Genomic DNA, 22,683 nt, shown 5'->3' with positions numbered 1-22,683 from the left:
GATGATCAAGCTCATAGTCACAGATACTGGAATCATTACAGCGTATTTGTCAAAACCTTAATCCTCAGTTGTTTATCTTTAGTTATAAACTAGATGTTCTTTTCATGTAACTCATAAGTATTTCACTTCTAATGATCTCTGTGATTTGCTGTACCGCTACTTGTAAAGCGCCCTGAGTGGAGTTTCCAGGAAAGCACTAAATAAGTGTGTAAGCAATTATTATTATTATTATTATTATTATTATTATTATTATTAAAAGGGTAACTGCAGGTAACAATGCTGGTTTAGTTGAGACCTTTATAACCATGTTTCCTGTTTCTTTTGTTTTTATATGTGAGGTGTACTGTAAAATTCCCATTTTATTTAATTCAGTATACTTTATAAATGTAGAAAAAACTAAAACAAGAATGCTCACATTTATGGGGAGGCACGGTACGATAGGAAACTCTTTACGTTTGTGACAGCGGAAGCTGTCAATTGTTGAAAGGTCAATTGTTAAAATACTTCCGTTTCTGTGTAAATATCATGTGATTTATTTCATTTTCTACAAACCTTCCGTAAAAATCTAGCAGAAGCAGGTAATATCGTCTTATTTTGCATTATAAGTCCAATTAGAGTATTCTGCCTTTGAACAGGTTATCGTATTTTTTTTCTTTTTTAAAAGGAATCATAGACACATTGTCTTTTCGTTTCCTTTTTATTTGGTTCAGCCGCTGAGGTCTCAGTTTGAAATTAATTTGTAGTAGAAATTAAAAGTAGGAGATAGGTCATCTAGCTTAAAAAGGTGACATATAGTGCCTCTAAATTATCCTATACATTTATCTTGACACTGATTTTGATAAAACGTTTATTCCTATTTCTTTATTAATTAAGTGTACGTTTAATTAACATTATACATAATTAATAATAATTAAACGTAAATGTTAATGCTCGTTGTCTTTGACATTAGAAGGAGAAGTGCTATCTATTTTTTCGTTCGGTCCATTCTGAAGCCCTAAATATTTTCTACCTCCTTCTCCAATAATATCAGACATTAATTTACTACTCATAAATTATAATATTTTTATTTTAAAATAATACTTATTTGACAGAGGTATTCCCAATAAATATAATATATAGTCTTATTTATTCTGGCCACTGGAACTAGTGGCAATTAAGTTGTTTTAATCTACAGTATCAGAAACATTCACACTTCCGTCTAAAAATTATATTATTTGCTGAAAGACGATTTAGTTTGAACGAGTGTTAAATTTGATGTTGGTGTCAAATGTAACTAAACTATCACATTTGAAACATTAAGAGATGTAGATTACTGTTATTTAGATTTGCAGTTTTATACATTTACAGTTTTATACATTTCCTTTAATAAAACAGAGTTTCATGCAAAAAAACTGGAGTTAGAAACATTTCTTGAAAAAAGTATGACACTTTCCAGTCCTTGCTCTTGTCCTTTCATCACAACATCTGATTTTAGTTGTTTTACTTTCTAGGTTTTTAACTTCTAATAAAAACACAGAAAATGGCAGATGTAAGTATTTACTGTATAAATTGTCTAAAAAATGTTGTATGTTAATGTTAGCAAACTGCAGATCTTTTTTTTTTTCCGTTGCTGCAGGATGTTAATTGAGAGAAGACAAACCGTTACCAGTGAATGTTGGAAAACAAATCTGATACTAATGGATACATATTTTCAATTTCCACTGTTGCATGAATCTTATCATTATGTTTTTCATGCAGTTCCTAACTTTGGGTGTAGGAACTGTAAGTGCATACAGTTGTATACAAATTGTAGCCTGAACAATTACTGTGTAACTTAAGTTGGGTTTAAAATATAACACATATTAGGACAGTTTGAAATACAGCAAAAACAAATATTTCTAAAATCATTGCAAATTGTCCTAAATATACAATATTAAAAACTATTCACCCTACAGCAATTAATATTTCTTTCATTTGCCTTTGGTGCTGATAATAATAAAAAATCACTTCCTGTAACCTTTTAATTTGTTCTGACAATATTTAAGTTAGATTTCTTACTGTTCTTCCATGCAGAACTTCTCCATCTCCCCCAAATTATGCTTCCTGCTCTAGCAAAATGCTTTATGTAGTACATTCTGTAGTACATTTCATAAATATTCTGCTGTCTAGTCATATGGAGGTCGTGTTGGTCAATCAAAAGCGGGATTAACACTAGATAAGGAGGTGTGATTTGGGAGCTCTTCAGTAAATAGGTGAAAAGTTCATTTACAGTTTTTATTTTTAGACAGAAGAATTACAACATTATGTCTTGATCTTATCAGATTTCAGAAGCTAAGCAGGTCAGTGCTGTTAAGGGTGATGTCCAGAGAAATTCAGGTTGCTGTTGTAAGTTGGTGTTGTTGGTAGAAACAGTAGGTGGCACTCTTCCCTTTTTTTTCCAAATCCTGTTCTAATGCCCCAGTATACTCCATTTCTCCAATACTCCATAAGAACAATGTAATTTTCATTGTGAAGCACTGTGGGTATTGCACTTCAGTGGTAATTCAAACAGGTGCTTATCTATATGTAGAAAACTTTGGGATAAAAAATTACTCAAATGAAAGGAAGAAATTGCTGTATTACTCAGACTTCATCAAGATCACTTCTAGAATCTCTTTCCACATTTCAGCTTTGAGACACTTCCAGGTGACCACAAAGCAATGCAATATTACATTTCTGGCCATCATCTTTAACAAGTGTTCATATTTTCATTTATTTATGTATATGGAATGTACCCTTTCAGTATTTTTAAACCAGCTTTGTTACATTGTGTGAAGGGTATAAAAGTGCTGTCTGTAACCACAAACCTTCTCATAATGGGAATGCACTAGTAAACAGCAGATCCCTCCAACAGCTATATCTGATTGTTTTTCACAGGAGCTGAAGAGGTATCTGTATAAGCAGTTGCCAAGGTTTGAAAACTTTAATTTGTTTTTTGCTATAGAGAAATCTATATTTAAGATATATCTAAAAGATATTTAAGAATCACTAGTGATGAAAGAGTGGTACAACATAAATGTTAGGTGCATTTTCTATGCAGTAGGGTCTCAATATTTGTGAGGGTTTGGCGCAGAGAAAATAGCAGAATTGCCATATAAGCAAGACCACCTTTATACTGTTATATAGTGCACTATTGCATATAGTATGTATGGTTAACAGACATGTGTTATCCCTCCCCTTATATGATGATTAAAGTACTAATGCAGTAGCGTTAAGTTAATTAAAATAACTAACACAATTGTAATCACAAAAATTGTAGAGATCAGTTAGCTTAATTTCTCCTCTATGTTCAGCAGATACCTGCACTTTTTTCTCTCTGCTTGATTGATGACCCACTGTAATGAAAAAGGCAGCTCTCAGTGAGCCTGTAAGGTCATCTCCAGCCTGTCAATCCCCACACCATAAATTCAACCAAGATATACTTAATAAAATATTACCAAGATGTTACTATAAAAAAACAAGGTGAGATGTGGATGTTGGGTAGTGGGTACTTGGGCAGGGGGAAGAGAAACACTCTCACAATCCTTGTCTGTTTTGCAACTAGTTTGAAAGTTGTGCTTAATAACCTCCGCCTCAGTTCTCTTCTTTCGTTACAAGAACTCTACCCCCAGACCAAACTGTGAAGAAGTGAAATTGCAAATGTTATATTCAGAAGTATCTAGACCCTGCCGTACTTTATTGCTTAATCATGGTTAAGCAAAGTGAACTGCAACATGTTTTTAAAATGTTTACACCGTTTTTAGACATTTTGTTTTTGTGGACTGGACTTTAGTTATCTGTTACTACAGACAAACAAAGGATTGTTTCACCCCCCCCCCCCCCTTTTGCCATGAATCAAGCACTAAAATATCAGTTTCCTTTAGAGGTAATAGATAATAGGTTGGAGAGTGTTTCCCAATGTGAAAGAGAAGTAAATACTTGGGTGTCAAAACCTCCTGGAAAATATCTATGACAACAGAAAATTGCCTTGACAAAAACACTAAAAAAATAGCTCATGGTTTATGACGTTTCCCTATAAAAAGGTAAAACTGTGCCAAAATTAATTATAAAGTTCTGGCATTTAAACTTTGGCCTATATGAAAACAGCACTTCCCCTTCCATGTTAAATTACACTAACATTTTCGATTCCTCCAGGAATCAGAAAACAGAGTTTTTAATTAATGGCCTACAAGTAGTTTGATATTGAAGTTAATTCCTTATGAACAAAATGATTCAACCTTTGCTCCTGATCCTTGTGCTTTATGGCAAAATTCTACTTTGATATATGTTGCTAAAGTTTTCCAAGATGTTACATATGATTTCAAGTCAAGTCTATAGTTCTATTGTTCCCGCTTAAATGGTTTAGGTCAAAAGCTTACATCGGTGGCCATATATCATCCTGCAGCTCACAACTGACAACCCACTAAAGCTAAGCAGGTTTGAGCCTGGTCAGTTCCTAGATGAGAGACCTTGTGGGAAAAACAGTAGGAGGTGCTCTCCCTGCAGTTTGTGTGGGTCCTAATGCCCCAGTAGAGTGATGGGGACACTATACTTTAAAAAGGGCTCCATCCTTCAGTTGTGACGTAAAACCAGGGTCCTGACTCTCTGTGGTCATTAAAAATCTTAAGGCAATTCTTGAAAAAAGTAGGGGTGTTACCCCAGCATCCAGATTTCCCCATTGGCCTTTACCAATCATGGCCTCCTAATAATCCCAATCTATGAATTGGGTTCATCAATCTGTTCTCCTCCCTACTGAGAGCGGGTGTGTGGTGAGCATACTGTGCCGCAGTCTATGGCTGCCGTTGCAGGTGGATGCTGCACATTGGTGGTAGTTACCTGTACTTGTAAAGCGCCCTGAGTGGAGTTTCCAGGAAAGCACTAAATAAGTGTGTAAGCAATTATTATTATTATTATTATTATTATTATTATTATTATTATTAAAAGGGTAACTGCAGGTAACAATGCTGGTTTAGTTGAGACCTTTATAAATCATTTAAAATTGCCCTCCATTATGTAAATTTGCATCTGACAACCAGCTCTAGAATTATTTGGGGATTCTGATTCGTAAAGGTATTATCACTGTATATTGATTGGTTTATATAACCATTTCAGGGCAGAGTTGCTGATCATGCACCCCTCTCTACTTCTCCACCAGAAAAAGGAAGAAAACCTCTGATAGGTCTTTGTTCCGTTTAATTGTTAGTATCCTTTGAAATGTTTTTTTTTCTGTGTATCCCTTTCTTCCTCATGAATAAAGACAAATAGTTGAAATGCCTAGCCTGTAGCTGCAGATTAGTCTAGAAAACATCCTTTTGTTAAATGTATTTGTATTCTGTCTTCTAAAATTCTATTTTTTTTAAACAGCGTTGAAGGCCTTCATGCAATTGTAGTGACTGACAGAGATGGAGTACCAGTAATAAAAGGTACATTTATAGAATGAAGAAAGAAACAAGCTAGAAATGTATAAAGCTGCCTTATTATCTTAAATGAAGTAGGTGATGGATTACTATCATTAGTGGTAATCATTTGTTCATTTCAGATTTAATTCACTCCTATATTGCCGCATATTGCATTAAGCATGTTATTACTTCAGGTCAAATGTTCTCTCTGCCCTTATCATGATATAGAACATTAATGAGTACAGTCATAATGTATTTTCTTAAAAATTAAGTAGTTCATCACAGAAGTCAATGAAATGTAATACTGATGATTTTGTTCTTCTTAGAGACCATTCTACACTAATTTGTAATTTTCGTAAACATTTAAGATTCACCTATTTTACAGTGCAGATAGTTAATCACATGCATTTCAGATATTCAGTGTGCTCTGTCATGTTTGTATTAAAAATGCAGCCAAAATCTTAATGAAATTGACATTTCAGCTGTATTAAATATGCATAACCTCATGTCTGAGTCACAGATTTACATATAACAATTTTGCATAGTATGTGAGCTTCACACAATTCTTGTTCAATTAATAATCAAGTGCAAAGTTAAGTAACTAATAATGTGTGAATATGTAAAGAATTGTAAATGATTTTTTAGCTGCCTAAGAATTTAAATCACATTGAAAAGTATGTGATTTTTTTATCCTGTTTTCTTTATGTATTCTTACAGTGTAGTTTGGGGTGTATAAATGTGCTAGTTGTATGATACTTATAGTGTGTGTATAAGGTATACTTCATGCTTTCAAATAATTGAGCAAAATTAATTCAGAATAATGATTAAATATGATTTGATACATTTAAAAAATGCTTTAGTTTGATGTTGCATGTGTGGAAATGCATATTTAAAAATTGTTGTACAGAGTAATAAATAATTAGGACCAATGCCACATCTGACAGCATTCTTACTGGTATTTGATAGATTTTGACAGTTGTGATTTTCTTTTCACAGTTGCAAATGACAATGCTCCTGAATATGCTCTCAGACCGGGGTTTCTGTCCACATTTGCATTGGCAACTGACCAAGGCAGCAAGTTGGGACTTTCCAAAAACAAGAGCATCATCTGCTACTATAACACATACCAGGTGATATTGATATTGGTGATCTTTTTCTTTGATGGCACTTAAAGCAGAAGACTGTAACCTGATTCACCGATACAAGTTGATATATCAAAAGGGGACAGAGTGGACTTAAACATATACATAAGATAAACATTACAGGCAAATTACTAAATCAGTTGTAGTATCACCTGGTCATTTTAAGTGGTGTATTTTGTTTCAGAATCTGTCAGCAGAAAAGGGAAAATGAGCTAGCAATGGAGGCCCGATATAATAATACCAATTTCTGGTAGTATTTTGGTTTGAATAAGGTCAAAAGAATGTTTCTCTCCCCTTTGTATAATAAAATATGATGTGATACACTTTATCCCCAGTTGGGAGTTTATGTTGCTAACAGTTCATAGACATAAAAAAATAATTACTCCAAAAACAGACATATAACAAAGTACATTATATTCATTATAATCACTAAAGGCTCTCATTATTCAGTGATAAAGAAACCTAATTTCAAGAAAAAGCTCTTGAATTAAAGCTTATGAACATAAGAAGAATTATATGAGGGGGTATTTGTGGCATCACTGGGTAGTGACATAAAAGTACTAATTCTGGTACTGGCATAGCAATTTAAGTGTGATTTATGATTTATTATTTCTTTTATATATAACATTTATTTTAGACATGTTTTTTTTCTGAAAGACTTATGGAACTGACTTTCAAATAATGTACTTCTGAAAGTTGTTTTGATGTTGTTATATTGAGAGACATTTCCTCACAATTGAGGATACTTTTTTTTCCTTCCTCTTCAATTTGGATATACAGTACTTTTGCCAGCTGTCTGCAACAGTTAGGGAAAACCCCTTCACAATCAGCTTATAATGACCTACCCTGACCCCATCTTTAGTCAGTGGACTCATCAGCTCAGACTGCTTTCTGAAATACATTTACTGATTAAACATCTATAGAGCCCTCATTTTGTAAATGTGATTCCAGATGATTTAATAGAAATTTTGAATTTTCTGAACATCTTTTCTGATGTCAGATAATCACTTTAAAGACAGTGACAATTTAAAGAGATAAAACAAGATTCAGTGAAACAGTCAGAAATATAGCTTTACTATGACATTATCATTTGTACTTGTGGGAAAAAATAAATTTGAAAGATGAGGTATTTCAGAAAGATTATAGATTGTCCATTTAACCTGTGATTTTTTTCCTCTTTTTAGATTGTCCAGTTTAATCGATTGCCACTGGTAATCAGCTTTATCGCAAGCAGCAGTGCCAACACGGGTATGTCCTTCTAGATTCTGAGTTTGTAGCCCATTTATAAAACATTCTTCTATAATCTACCATACTAATTGTCTAAATAGATAATTCAGCAAAAGCTTAGATGGTAGATTGCCTTAGTTTTAGATATAAGCTGACAGCAACCTGAATCCTTCAAAAGGCCACCATATACATTATAAATGGCCAAACACGGCCTACAATTATTTGGGTCAGAAGTCAGTCAGGGACCCCTTGGCTTGCTGTAGAGCAGTAGGTCCTGTAGCTTGTCAGGCACTCCCATTCTCCATCCACTGCTTACCTCTGCTGTGGATTTGTAGTGTTAAAAACTCTGACAGCAACTACACATGTGCACGCAGTTATTGCTTATTGCAATGCTTGTAAGTCTGTTAATTAACAATTATTACCAACTCCAGAATGGTAGAAACCCTATAAAAAGGAATAGTAATCAAAAAGAGCATGTTTTAAAACAAGGAATATCTGTTTTTTTGTGTTCAGGTTTGATTATCAATCTGGAGAAAGATCTTGTTCCCTTATTTGAAGAGCTGCGGCAAGTTGTAGAGGTTTCTTAGGGGTGGATGTATTAAGTGTTAAGAATGCTTTCTGAACTCATCAAAGGAAGTTGGAAGACAGCTGCAATCACTTACCTACTTTTGTTCAGCATCAAATCATTGTCAAATACTGGCATTACCAGTGAATTTAGTTACATTACGAAGTATTGTAGGGAAAATAAAACTGTTACCAGTTTTCTCAGTTTTATACAATACTTTCTCATTGATTCCTAAGCTAGCCACTGTATATACCCATTCCATAAATGTATTTATTATAAAAGTTTAGTGTTGGATTTTGAAAAGCTTGTCATTACTATTATTTCTGGTTACATATTGGATAAATTGATTCACTACATAAAAGTAACCACGTGCAATGCTAGTACTGCTGGACATCCAATAAGAGGACATATCATACTGTTTTCAGTTTAATGAGACTTTACCCATTCACATTATAAACGTCATATTAATCAAAATAAAAATATGAAAAGAAACAATTGTACTGCTGTTTTTTATTTTAAAACATGCAATACTACAATTTTCAGGTTTTTTATTTTCATTCCATGCAACATCTGAAGGATTGAGATGGAAAAAAATCCATTGAATGTTTGAAAAAGTAGTCTGCAATTGTGAGTGGTAGAGGTCCTGATCAGCGAAAACAAAGGTATTAAAATGTTACCATCCATGTTCTGTATATATACACAGTAGTATACTTAAAATAGTAAGAAAACAGTTAGGCCTGTGTAAGAAAATATTGTTTATTCTGTACTTTAATACCTAAAATGCAGAAGGTCCAGATGAAAAGAAATTCTAAATTACAATTATTAGGTATGTTGGTCTTCACTTATAATTATTAAAACCTGTACTACTAATGAGTTTTCAAAATTTCTAAATAATCATTGAGATGTAAAGATAAGCTTTCTCAGGCCATATCCTATTTTTGTAAAATAAAAATAGTATTTTTAATCTCTTACAAAGCTGTCTCATACTTCTGTATTGGTCAGTTGGTAGAAATACTTTAATCTCATATTTGTAAATCATAGATGTTTATCAAATGACTGCAAAGTAATAACCAATACATTTAGTTTTTACATAAAGTAAATGGTCTTAAACTGTGTGGGTAAAATATACAGTATTTCATCAGCATTTATAGCTTTCCACTTTAAAATACTTAATATCTGGAAGCAAGGGCTCACATCACAGCTTTGAAACAACTGCACTCTCTTCTTCACAGTCTAAAAAAACAATTACAGCATTACAGTCATGGTTTCACTTAAAATAAATACAGCAATCTCTTGGTTTGAATTTACATAAAATTGTTTTTAAATTTCTAAAATATTCTGACTGCTAGTTTTAAGATGGACTAAAAGAACACTGCCTGAAATTTCATGGTAGTGTGTTCCACAGACAATGGGAGGACTTATTCATATATAATGACAATTATAAAATACAATCATTACGAAAAACCACCAAGTAGACTTTCAAATATCCTCAACTAATAATTTTAAAACAGTGTGTATTTATTGTTTTGTTACAAAGATCATTTACATAAAATATCAAGACAAATATACACAAGATGCACCTGAGAGGTCCTGCTTTTGCATTTTACAGCATTTCTTCTTCTTAAGAGTGTGTACAATAACACTGGATTATTAACTCTCATTTCCAAGTATTTTAAAAAAAACTAGAGTTTAGATAGCATAATTTGTTACTTCACAAGCTATTCCATATTTGGGGTCCTGGGTTAACATCCTAATCAGGTGCTTACCTTGTCTGAGCCTAGACTCTACAAGATAATAGCTTGTGCTCCAGTCATCAAATTTAGGGGGACCCAATATACTTTATCAGTACTAAACTATTTTGCTATTTTGATGGTCCTTTGTAGAATGGGTTGAGGGACTGGTAGAACACTGCAAGGTAGTTTGCATTAGGAATTGTCTGACAGTACCTGCTCAGTAGATTTAGAGACCTTAATAGTCCAGTTTACTCAAGCACAATCACAAGAATTAGAAAATAAATATATATACATAAACATACAAGGCATTAAATATCTGAGTAGAGGAGTCTCTGTTCAGTTCTCTACTTTGACAAGTACTTGGTATAACATATGTAAAAACTTTTTTTTTGTAATGCATGTGGAGACACCATGCTCCATGTTAAAAATTCAAACATTAAGCAAAGTCATAAAAAAGATGTTATCTCATGGAATGTACTGTATATTATACAAGTAAATCATAACCTCAGTTCTTTTATTTATTGAAGCTGGAAATCAGTCTTTACATTTCTTATTTAAACATGAGCATATGCTCTTCAAAAAAGGTACTATATTTTAATTTTACAAGACTGCAAGTAATTTCATACTTCAAAAAATTTAAAACAAAATCGAATCTCCATTTGGGATACAGGAGCTCACAAAAATCAGATTTTCAAAGATTTTGTTTCTTTTATCAGAAACTCCCATCATGCAAAGTTTTGTGCACTTCTTTGTGAGATAAAAATATTACAATGTGTGGATAATGTAATTACACTTCACTGTTAGCAATTAGACATGAGTACACCTTGAGCAAATTGCTAGAGGACACCTATATGATCTTTGTAGTCACAAGCATGTTACATATTAAGGGTCCAGTCTTCTTCAGTGTTTTTCTATCTTCATGCCAGAGATGTATTATTTCCACTCCATCAGGTCATCTGTACTTTTTAATCTGTGACTGAAAAGTTAAGAATATTATTTTTGTGAATAACGTGACGATGACTTTTTTTGTTTCTAACCAATAAAATCAATGTTAATAATAATATTAGATACTAAGAGGCATTGAAGTATTTCAGTGTTTTGCTACATATACAGCCACCATTACACAAAATACATTCTGTTAAACTGAAAATGTAGATACAAAGGATTTATAAGGACAGCCTTTTGGGGATTTATTCATATGCATGCAGTATACTGTATATGAAAGATGTGTATAATGTTACAGTGAACTCAAAAATGTATAGTGTATTAACTTCTTCAAAATGAGATAATTCATATTTAAATAAGTGAAGATGTGGATTAGCTCATTTCATAATTATCTGTAATATCTATAGGAGTCCATAAATTTCTTTACAGTTTTGTAAAACACTTTCTACACATCTGGAATAACAACAGGAAATGCATGTTTGCACTTAACGGGTGCAGGAAGAAGTACGCTAACAGCAGAAGAGGTGTGGAAGAGGAATATAAGGGGACTTTGTAACCGTGCAGTAATTGTTTCCTGTAATATGACTGAGCATATACAGCATTTTTAGAGAGAAATACTGTATTTATGCAACCATGGCATGTTCAAAGTGAGGGAAGTTATAGAGAATGGCAGAAGAATATTCATTTTAAAAATTGGTTTCCCTTCACATCATCTCTACACCTTAATCGCCCCCCCCCCCTCCCTTAAATGTAACAATTCTCATCAATAATTCCTGTTTCTTTTTTTTTCTTTAGTTCAGGCCTAAAAAGGTATACACTCGACCATGTACTAAAGAATGAATTTTATAGTGAACATGAACTCCTCATGTTTCAGGAAGTATCCTACATATGTACTAATCAGTTCTTGTCTGTAATAAGACGAGAATTACAGGGAACAGAGATCCGCCTTGTAGCTGAATGGTGATCAATGGAACCTAGTCAACCCTTGGTTACACTTGCTTGTTGAAAAGCAGGGCTCTGAAAATCCCCATAAAGGTTTGCTCTGACAGATATACTGATAAACTGTTTGGCAGGAATAAACAACTTTCTAAAACAAAATACTGATTTTTTATTTTTTATTTTATAAAAGACTGACACTTCTAGAAATTGGACTCCTCATAGTGAACTTATGACCAGTGTTACATGACACAACTTGCCTCATGGCAGTTTTTTAAAATTAAACACTTCACTTCAAAATCAGTGAGAAAAGTAAGTTGGTATACAAAACAATGTTGAGGATTGAGTTGATTGATAGGCAAGAATCTTAAATCATGACATTCTGTAAATCTGTGCTTTTTTGTTTCTGTTGTCAGCAATTTAATAACACTTTACTTTCAAAAGGGTAGAAGGAGAAAGCTCTAGCTGGCCGGGAGATGGTTTACCATGTGATATTTTATCATGGGGAAGACATGCCATGTGGTGAGATTTACCTTGAGGCACTTATTGATAATTGATATTTTAAGTTAACTGAAGGACCTTCATCTGTGGCCAAACATCTATGTTTTAAGAGTTTGCAAGTTTGTCTTTAAGCCATATGCTGTGGATTGCAAAATCTTTGTGAACTGCTTTGAATCAGTTTCTTGATATGTTGTATTTAAATACAATAAATCAAACACTGAACAATTACATTGATGCAATGATGCTTGTAATACACTTATGATGGATTCCTAGTCAGCCAGAATGATGTTTGAATAGTGCTTGGCATTATTGACCTCAGATTTTTGGTGGGGTTCCTGTACTGTGTGCAATGTAATACAATACTCTCAAACAAGGCATTTGACTTTGTTTTAATACAGTCATTATGAAATCCATAACCAGTGTTATTTTATGTCAAAGCCTTTTTGTTTCATACTTAATATTACCATACATTAGTTTTTTTTATTTAGAATATCCTCATTGCAAAGATATCTTCATATATATTCATTATATGAACTGTCATTTTCCTGAAAATGCACCTCATGTTTCTGAAAAAACTACCCTTTGGCTTAATTGTAGCAGTACTTACCAGTTTCCATCGTAGGATCTTGATCCACTCGTCAGCTTCTACCCCAGTTTTAGCACACAAGTAAAAGGTTCTTTCAGGAAACACTAAGCTGCAAAGCCAAAAGACATTGGTTTAATCCAAATGTTTCCCAGATTTAAAAAGTAAATTAGTGTGGAGAAAGAACAGGTGTTCTTTGCTGAATTTTGATTTGACTACAAAAATACTATGAATAATGTGCCATGTTGTGAAAACAAATAATGGTAAAGAATATCAAATGCAAACATTAAGGAAATGCAATGTAATAGACTACCAGGATAAGAAGGAGGTACTACATTTTACTTTGAGTGTAATAGCTTACTCGAACAAGCTGCTTGGCCATGTTATTAAAACCAATTCCCTTATAATGGCTGCAAGAGATACAGTGGTGTGAAAAAGTGTTTGATTTCTTATTTTTTTTGCATGTTTGTCACACTGAAATGTTTCAGATCATCAAACAAATTGAAATATTAGACAAAGATCACACAAGTAAACACAAAATGCAGTTTTTAAATGAAGGTTTTTATTATTAAGGGGAAAAAAAATCCAAACCTACATGGCCCTGTGTGAAAAAGTGATTGCCCCCTAAACTTAATAACTGGTTGGGCCACCCTTAGCAGCAACAACTGCAATCAAGCGTTTGCGATAACTGGCAATGAGTCTTTAACAGCGCTGTGGAGGAATTTTGGCCCACTCATCTTTGCAGAATTGTTGTAATTCAGCCACATTGGAGGGTTTTCGAGCCTTAACCGCTTTTTTAAGGTCATGCCACAACATCTCAATCGGATTCAGGTCAGGACTTTGACTAGGCCACTCCAAAGTCTTCATTTTGGTTTTCTTAAGCCATTCAGAGGTGGACTTGCTGGTGTGTTTTGGATCATTGTCCTGCTGCAGAACCCAAGTGCACTTCAGCTTGAGGTCACGAACAGATGGCCGGACATTTTCCTTCAGGATTTTTTGGTAAACAGCAGAATTCATGGTTCCATTTGCCACAGCAAGTCTTCCAGGTCCTGAAGCAGCAAAACAGCCCCAGACCATCACACTACCACCACCATATTTTACTGTTGGTATGATGTTCCTTTTCTGAAATGCTGTGTTACTTTTACGCCAGATGTAATGGGACACACACCTACCAAAAAGTTCAACTTTTGTTTCGTCAGTACACAGAGTATTTTCCCAAAAGTCTTGGGGATCATCAAGATGTTTTCTGGCAAAACTGAGACCAGCCTTTATGTTCTTTTTGCTGCTCTCTTGGGGTAATTTTGGTCGGCCGGCCACTCCTGGGAAGGTTCACCACTGTTCTACGTTTTCGCCATTTGTGAATAATGGCTCTCACTGTGGTTCGCTGGAGTCCCAAAGCTTTAGAAATGGCTTTATAACCTCTTCCAGACTGATAAATCTCAATTACTCTGTTTCTCATTTGTTCCTGAATTTCTTTGGATCACAGCATGATGTCTAGCTTTTGAGGATCTTTTGGTCTACTTCACTTTGTCAGGCAGGTCCTATTTAAGTGATTTCTTGATTGAGAACAGGTGTGGCAGTAATCAGGCCTGGGTGTGGCTAGAGAAATTGAACTCAGCTTTCCAAAGATGTGATAAACCACAGTTGATTTATGTTTTAACAGGGGGGACAATCACTTTTTTCACACAGGGCCATATAGGTTTGGATTTTTTTTCCTTTAATAATTAAAACCTTCATTTAAAAACTGCATTTTGTGTTTACTTGTGTGATCTTTGTCAAATATTTCAATTTGTTTGATGATCTGAAAAACTTCAGTGTGACAAACATGCAAAAAAATAAGAAATCAAGAAGGGGGCAAACACTTTTTCACACCACTGTATGTGCATTGATCTGTTACTGTATTTGCAAACAAAAACCTTCTAAGACCGATCACACAGTTTCTGTGGTTCACTTGTTTGCTCAGAATTAAGAAAATCTTCCAAAGCTTTTTCAGACTTTATAGGTTAAGAATCAACAACATGGCTTGGTATCCACAATTATTTTTCTAAGTACTTCTTCAGGCCTGTTCCATGTGTCTGTATAAAGTAATCACTCTCAAGATTTTTTTTATATTGCCCGAAATAATAAAGTTTTTTTTAAACATTAAGTCTCTCAATGTGGCTAAGATAAATTTCCCCCTATGTGCTACATTAAAAATAAAAACAAATGTACAGTATTTGAAAAAGTTTGGGGAAAATTTATCATATGGATGTCAACTGTTCCATCCGTGATCAATTCAAGTAATTAATTACTACGTTTTGAGTAATGTCAATGTGCTGAACAACTGGTTGTAATGTTTGGTATAATGGTACAATGCACTTATACTAGGCCTACAACCAGGATGTGTATATATACTGTATGTTACTTTGCAATTAATTCATTTTTTAAGCTTTTTGTTCACAGAAGAAAGAACTTTACTTAATGTCTGATTAATTGATAATGTTAAATCCCTTTTCTTAAGTGTGGGAGAGGTAAGTACATTCAGTACAATAATTATCATATTGTTTTGTGTATGCAAATTCTTGTACCTTAACATTGTACTTAATATTTTGAAATTGTTAAAAATAAAATGACAACACTTCTATTTATTTTAAATAGCAGATATTTTCTAAAAACTCTAGAAAAATACCCAATGTAACTGACTGAAATAGAAAATAAGAATTAAACAGTTTCCATTATAAGTATTCTTGAATTGTAGGGTATGTTTGTGTCACATCCTCTTTTGCCATATTAACATTTTTCAGAAATAATTTTAATTTGGTCAGTTTATTTAAAGGACATAAAAAATGGCAATTTTGGATGTATACCTGTATGTTTTCCCTTTTTATCCATACAACACTGTTGAATATCAATGTGTTTAAAAGTTAAACCCTAAAAATCTTCATTGGAAAAGTATTCACTCCCTTAGCATCAATAAGCCCTGCCTCAACCAGTTGCCTCCAGAATTTGCACAGTATGTTGATTGGAATCTACCTCTGTGCAATTACAGTGGCTGGCCATTCAGATTGAGCACACCCATCTTAGTAAGGTTGAATACATATTCCGGGTGAATTCCCACCACTGGACATGGCATACAAAGCAATATGAAGACAAAGGCGCTTCCACAACAACTGAGGAACAGAGTTGTGGATAGGGACATCAGGCAAGTGGTATAAAAAGAGAGGACACTGAGTATCCCATGAAGAACTGTTAAATCAATTATCAGGAAGTGAATGACACAATACTACTCAGAATCTTCAACAACCACGTTATCCACCAGAACTCGGCAACAAGGTAAGAAAGAACACTGGTCAGAGAAACAGTCAAGGATCCGAAAACAACCCTCAAAGACCTTCAGTTTCTCATTATTGAGATGGGGTAAAAGTGAGTTAACAACAGCTCAGGTGCTCTATAAATATGGGTTGTATGGTGGAGTGGCAAGGAGGAAAAATTTGAAAAAAAAACTCACATTAATTCCCATCTTGTTTATGCAAAAAGGAATGTAGGGAACTCTGAAATGATGTTTGGAAAGAACTGCGGTCTGATGAGACATAAAATGAGTTATTTGGTCTTGGTGAGAAGTATTATTTGTATGGTAAATGAAGAGCAATGTTCATCAATGAGAGCAAAATAGATGGAGTAAATTATAGTGAGATACTGGAGCAAAACAGATCTGCAAAAGATCTGAAACTGGAACAGGGATCAATATTTCAACAGGACAATAATCCCAAACACTAAACCAAAGTAACCCTTAAGTGACTTAAAAAGAAGGTGGAAGTCCTTGAGTGGTCCAGTCAAAGTTTAGACATAAATCCCATTGAAGATATGCGGGGGGAACTGAAGATTGCTGTACACCACTGCTCCGCCAGTAACTAGGAACAGACAGTTTTGCAAGGAAGAGGGGACAAAAATTAAACCCACAAGATATGACAGCTGCTTACAACATACTACAAACTGCTTGAAGCTGTAATTGCTGCATGGGGGGGGGGACTAAATGTTTAATAAAAAATATTATGCTCCATCAGAAAGTTAAGTATGTTTTGATTCGATTCACTGTGTTGCAATTTGATGAAATACAACAAAATGTGGTATTCAATAGAATAGATAAAATGCAGGCAACACAGTGGTGCTGTGGTTAGCATTAGGTTTCCTCCCAAATTGCAAAACAAAACTGGTAGGTTAACTTGCTTCTGGGAAAATTGGCCCTAGACGTAAGCGTGTGCTTGTCCGTGTTTGTGTCCGTCTGCCCTGTAATGGACTTGCATCCTGTCCAGGGTGTAACCTGCTTGCCGGGATAGGCTACAGCTCCCTCGTGACCCTGAATTGGAAGAAGCAATTAGAAGATGGATGGATGGATAGGTGAAAAGCACTCAAGAAAGGAAAGACGTAGTTTTGTAGGCTTCCAAGGACGTTCCAGGGTCTTTAAATACTATAGTAATGTGGTAGTAAGGCTGTTATACTGAACGGTACTATGCTAGGAACAAAAAAATGTACTGTATGATTATTTGCATCTTCCTTAATAGGAAAATGATGAAACATGCAAGTACCTATTATGAAACACTGTAGAAAAGCAATGAGGCAGTGTGACTTTATGTAAAAGTTGAGAGCAACCTCAGTCTTGTTCCTCATTTTTCTTGTGTGCATATCCTTTCTTACAATTGTGCTGTCTGGAGTAATTTTCACTTGTGTTTGCAATGTTACCCTTTTAGTCATGACTGAAAAGCAAGCCCAGCACTTGGAAATTAGGTCATGTTCTATGGGACATATGTTTTAAAAATACTCTTTGCAGTTTTACCATTCAAGCATAGGTGGTCACCAAGTTACATAGTATGCAATTTACTTTCAAACTTAAAAAAAAAATATTCAGAGTACCATATAATCATTTTAAATATGTTTACATAGCGAACTTAACACAAAATTACTTACTGTGGAGTAGTGTAGTTGAATGGGTGGAATACCACTATACTTTCAGCCTTTAATCTTACACTTTTAGCCTTACATGTGCTTTTCGATGTTCTTTGTATATGTTTTACTCTAACCATCAAGTTAGCAGCAAGTGTAAATATGATGTGAAAAGTTATACTGGTGCAGTGGAGAAGAAGCATAAAACAAGTACACTAGAAACATAAATGGATGTATCTAATATGTATAAAATAGGCGATTTATTATAAATAATTTCTTGTAACATTGGTCTGGAGTTATCCATGGTGAACACCATTGTAAAAGACAAAGAATGAATAGTGGAACATTCTGAAGGATCTTCCCCCTTGAAATAAACTATTACAGCTAAGCAGGGAGAGATAATTGTATCTCTAAAATTGTATCTCTAGAATGATCCCTTCCAGGTTTGGAGCTACAGTAAAATTGTTTGGCCAAACAATTTCTCGATGAGGAGTTTGCAGTAAAGGACTTATTTTGACAAGAGAAATAAATGGCAGCCATCTTGGGCATAGAAAGTATTGTTGCAATTTGTGACTCAAGGCACTGAGTTTGACAATAAAAAGGCAGTTAAATACCCTGTATTATCTGGAAAGAGGAAAACCAGCAGTCAAAGAAAGGCCACCTGTTCGTCAGGGTGCCAAGACTACATAAAGTGTAACACCTATAGAGATTCTTCTTTCTCCTTCTCCTAAATATGACGGCCTCTCTACCTGTCTGTAGTATTTTTTATTTTTTTTTTTAGTTTTGCATTCCAAACCTGGGCTAGCAATTACCTCCAAGTAAATTCAGCATAACAGTACTGTACTCATAATTACAGCTTGTAAGTAAAGTTTTTACCGTTACTTGCAATCTTCCTCAATTGTCCTTGACATATCTTATAAAACCTCTTGCTACCATTAGAAAGGTCCTATTAGGAAAGAACTACAATTGAGAAATGAAGAAACCTGGACATTGGTTTTGCTTGTATTTCTTGCATGAATCCAACATTTGTGAATATACAGTACTGATGAAATTGAAGTATTGATAAAATTAGCAATTAAACAGGCTATGTGGCCTAGTGGTTATATACAGTGCCTTGCGAAAGTATTCGGCCCCCTTGAACTTTTCAACCTTTTGCCACATTTCAGGCTTTAAACATAAAGATATAAATTTTTTATTTTATGTGAAGAATCACCAACAAGTGGGACACAATTGTGAAGTGGAACGAAATCTATTGGATTTTTGAAACTTTTTTAACTAATAAAAAAATGAAAAGTGGGGCGTGCAAAATTATTCGGCCCCTTTACTTTCAGTGCAGCAAACTCACTCCAGAAGTTCAGCGAGGATCTCTGAATGATCCAATGTTGTCCTAAATGACTGATGGTGATAAATAGAATCCACCTGTGTGTAATCAAGTCTCTGTATAAATGCACCTGCTCTGTGATAGTCTCAAGGTTCTGTTGAAAGCGCAGAGAGCATCATGAAGACCAAGGAACACACCAGGTAGGTCCGTAATACTGTTGTGGAGAAGTTTAAAGCCGGATTTGGATACAAAAAGATTTCCCAAGCTTCAAACATCCCAAGGAGCACTGTGCAAGCGATCATCTTGAAATGGAAGGAGTATCAGACCACTGCAAATCTACCAAGACCTGGCCGTCCCTCTAAACCTTCAGCTCAGACAAGGAGAAGACTGATCAGAGATGCAGCCAAGAGGCCCATGATCACTCTGGATGAACTGCAGAGAACTACAGCTGAGGTGGGAGAGTCTGTCCATAGGACAACAATCAGTCTTACACTGCACAAATCTGGCCTTTATGGAAGAGTGGCAAGAAGAAAGCCATTTCTCAAAGATATCCATAAAAAGTCTCGTCTAAAGTTTGCCACAAGCCACCTGGGAGACACCCCAAACATGTGGAAGAAGGTGCTCTGGTCAGACGAAACCAAAATCGAACTTTTTGGCCACAATGCAAAACGATATGTTTGGCGTAAAAGCAACACAGCTCATCACCCTCAACACACCATCCCCACTGTCAAACATGGTGGTGGCAGCATCATGGTTTGGGCCTGCTTTTCTTCAGCAGGGACAGGGAAGATGGTTAAAATTGAGGGGAAGATGGATGCAGCCAAATACAGGACCATTCTGGATGAAAACCTGTTGGAGTCTGCAAAAGACCTGAAACTGGGACGGAGATTTATCTTCCAACAAGACAATGATCCCAAACATACAGCAAAATCTACAAAGGAATGGTTCACAAATAAACGTATCCAGGTGTTTGAATGGCCAAGTCAAAGTCCAGACCTGAATCCAATCGAGAATCTGTGGAAAGAGCTGAAAACTGCTGCTCACACACGCTCTCCATCCAACCTCACTGAGCTCGAGCTGTTTTGCAAGGAAGAATGGGCAAGAATTTCAGTCTCTCGATGTGCAAAACTGATAGAGACATACCCCAAGCGACTTGCAGCTGTAATCGCAGCAAAAGGTGGCTCTACAAAGTATTAACGCAAGGGGGCCGAATAATTTTGCACGCCCCACTTTTCATTTTTTTTATTAGTTAAAAAAGTTTTAAAAATCCAATAGATTTCGTTCCACTTCACAATTGTGTCCCACTTGTTGGTGATTCTTCACATAAAATAAAAAATTTATATCTTTATGTTTGAAGCCTGAAATGTGGCAAAAGGTTGAAAAGTTCAAGGGGGCCGAATACTTTCGCAAGGCACTGTAAATGGAATCATTGCCTTACGTTTCCTGGATTAATTCCCTTCCTGGTGCACAACCCTGTGTATGTAACTTAATATCCTTATGCATTATCCTTTAGATGAGATATTCCATTATACGTGACTATGTACTGACAATTTCTGCTACAGAGCTCACACTCTAGCATCTACATGTTGCTTTGAATTAAACTATACGCTCATTAGTTCATTTGTATGATTAGCTTCTGGTTTTTTGGTTGGTCTCCTAGCATAGGAGTTTTTGTTCACAAACATTTTTTGTGAACACTATTTTACATGTTCTACAAATACTACAAAGGCCTTTGTTGTGCCTTCCATTTTCTGTGCCAAGATCTTTCAATATTTTTTTCTTCCAGCACTTTCCCCCACAATGCCACACTTGTCATTAACTAACCCGAAGGACCCAATAGAAAAAAAAATCTACCCCAAAATACATTAAACAATCATGAAAAGGGACAGCACTGATGACATTTTGTTGTTTTAGAAATAAAGTTTAATTTAACACAAACACTGTTGCTATTCATTATGATTATTGAGTTAATATTTGTTAAAATCCCATGATCCGGAACTAATTATAAAGGTGTATCATTTGAATTTTTTGTGTCCATGAAAACATACAAATAAGTTCTTACTGAGAAAAGTTGCAAAGAGGATCAAAAACAGGGTGTAAAGTTCTCCTTTTTTATTTTCACTGTTCCTCTTTTTCATCTGAAGCTAAAACATTCAGATGAACTGTTTTCTAAATATGTTCAACCCATCTGGTTTCACAGAGATAGGAAGTGAAAAAAGGTAACTGCCCTCACAGTACAATATTACACACACTGGCACAACTGAAATGGTTTAACTGTCATCAGTTTGTTCAAAAGGAAATAACTTTAAATGGTAATGTGCATACCTGCTATGACTATTACTATTGTTATTATCACTAAAAACAACAAAAATAATCATATACATTACCACATAAATGCAGTTGTTAGTAGAGTGAATCATAGTTTCAGATATACAGTAACAATGAGGTACAATACAAAAAAAGAACTCAGCATAAAATTAGTCATTTTGAGGAAGGCCCTGGCATGGACTGAAAAGTCAGATTTTCTTTGAAAATGTAGAATAAAGTATAAATAAATATTTTGATCCAAACTACTTTGTCCTTTTTTATATTTAAGTGGTCCATAAAGTAACAAGTAGTACCAACAACAACCATAGAAGAGTTGGTAAACGATTCTAATGTTTCACATACAAAATTTGACAAAAATTATTCTGTAGTTGCAAAGTTTTTTAAAGAAAATCACAAAAGTACAGTATTTGGACACTTGTCATTCAATATTGTGCAGGCTAAAGTTACTTCACAGGAAGAACACAGCCTACTGTAAGGTTTTTAATCAAACTTTTTAAATCGTTTCATACTCCTCCATGCTTGAGTTTAGATCAAATGATGGGATGGGCAGTTCAGGTTTTCTGAAACTCTTTTGATACTCATTATCGTGCACTTATGAGCTTCCAGATCTCTGTGAAGTATCAATTTATTGATCAAAGATTATATTATAAAATTTTAACATTTCTGCTTTTATGTTTCTTGACATTGTTATATATAATACATCTTCCCAAAACTATATACACCAAAACAATTTTCCTTCCATTATGCAATATGGTCGTGTTCAATAGTATTATCAGTAGTGTTTCAAATTGCTTTCTAAGGGCATGTTTTAAGTATTTATTTTTCTTTTGCTTATTTAACTGTAAAAAATCACATTTCTCATTAACAAAGCTGAATAAAATGTTATTTTCAAATGCTTTTTATTGGTTACAAAAAATGGCTTGTTTTTTAAATCAAAATTTAATATGTACCAAATACTAGTATAACCTAAAATAAGATAATTTAAAACTGTTTCATAGGCCTGTAATTATTCATTGACCACTCCACAGTCACAAGATGGATAAACTTTCAGACTCCTTCTACGATGATTCTACAAACTAGTTTGTG

General features: G+C 34.5%; 2 protein-coding genes across 4 annotated transcripts in view; one reads left to right on the top strand and one right to left on the bottom strand.

Annotated features, from left to right (window-relative positions):
- The first annotated feature begins 26 nt into the window (after positions 1-26).
- lamtor3 (late endosomal/lysosomal adaptor, MAPK and MTOR activator 3) lies at positions 27-8,825 on the top strand. 3 transcript variants are annotated; one of them, XM_015345241.2, is made up of 7 exons: positions 27-208; positions 1,491-1,528; positions 2,896-2,930; positions 5,362-5,420; positions 6,393-6,526; positions 7,723-7,786; positions 8,279-8,825. In XM_015345241.2, the coding sequence occupies exons 2-7, from the start codon at positions 1,520-1,522 to the stop codon at positions 8,350-8,352; spliced, it is 375 nt and encodes a 124-aa protein (XP_015200727.1). In that variant the 5' UTR covers positions 27-208; positions 1,491-1,519; the 3' UTR covers positions 8,353-8,825. The 3 variants fall into 3 exon arrangements, with proteins under 3 accessions (XP_015200727.1, XP_015200726.1, XP_015200725.2); XM_015345240.2 differs by lacking the exon at positions 27-208 and adding an exon at positions 494-578; XM_015345239.2 differs by lacking the exons at positions 27-208; positions 1,491-1,528; positions 2,896-2,930 and adding an exon at positions 3,298-3,480.
- A 1,002-nt stretch (positions 8,826-9,827) lies between these two features.
- Positions 9,828-22,683, bottom strand: part of dapp1 (dual adaptor of phosphotyrosine and 3-phosphoinositides) — a 50,259-nt gene continuing 37,403 nt past the window's right edge. The window contains exons 8-9 of the mRNA XM_015345234.2: positions 13,053-13,140; positions 9,828-11,039 (exon numbers count right to left, since the gene is read on the bottom strand). Coding sequence (XP_015200720.1) covers positions 11,016-11,039; positions 13,053-13,140 — 112 coding nt within the window. The 3' untranslated portion in view covers positions 9,828-11,015. The remainder of the gene's footprint in view (positions 11,040-13,052; positions 13,141-22,683) is intronic.

Source organism: Lepisosteus oculatus, chromosome 1, assembly GCF_040954835.1.
Source record: "Lepisosteus oculatus isolate fLepOcu1 chromosome 1, fLepOcu1.hap2, whole genome shotgun sequence".
Classification (NCBI taxonomy): Eukaryota; Metazoa; Chordata; class Actinopteri; order Semionotiformes; family Lepisosteidae; genus Lepisosteus; species Lepisosteus oculatus.
Note: the sequence above shows the minus strand (reverse complement) of the source record. Positions and strands in the feature narration are given on the sequence as shown.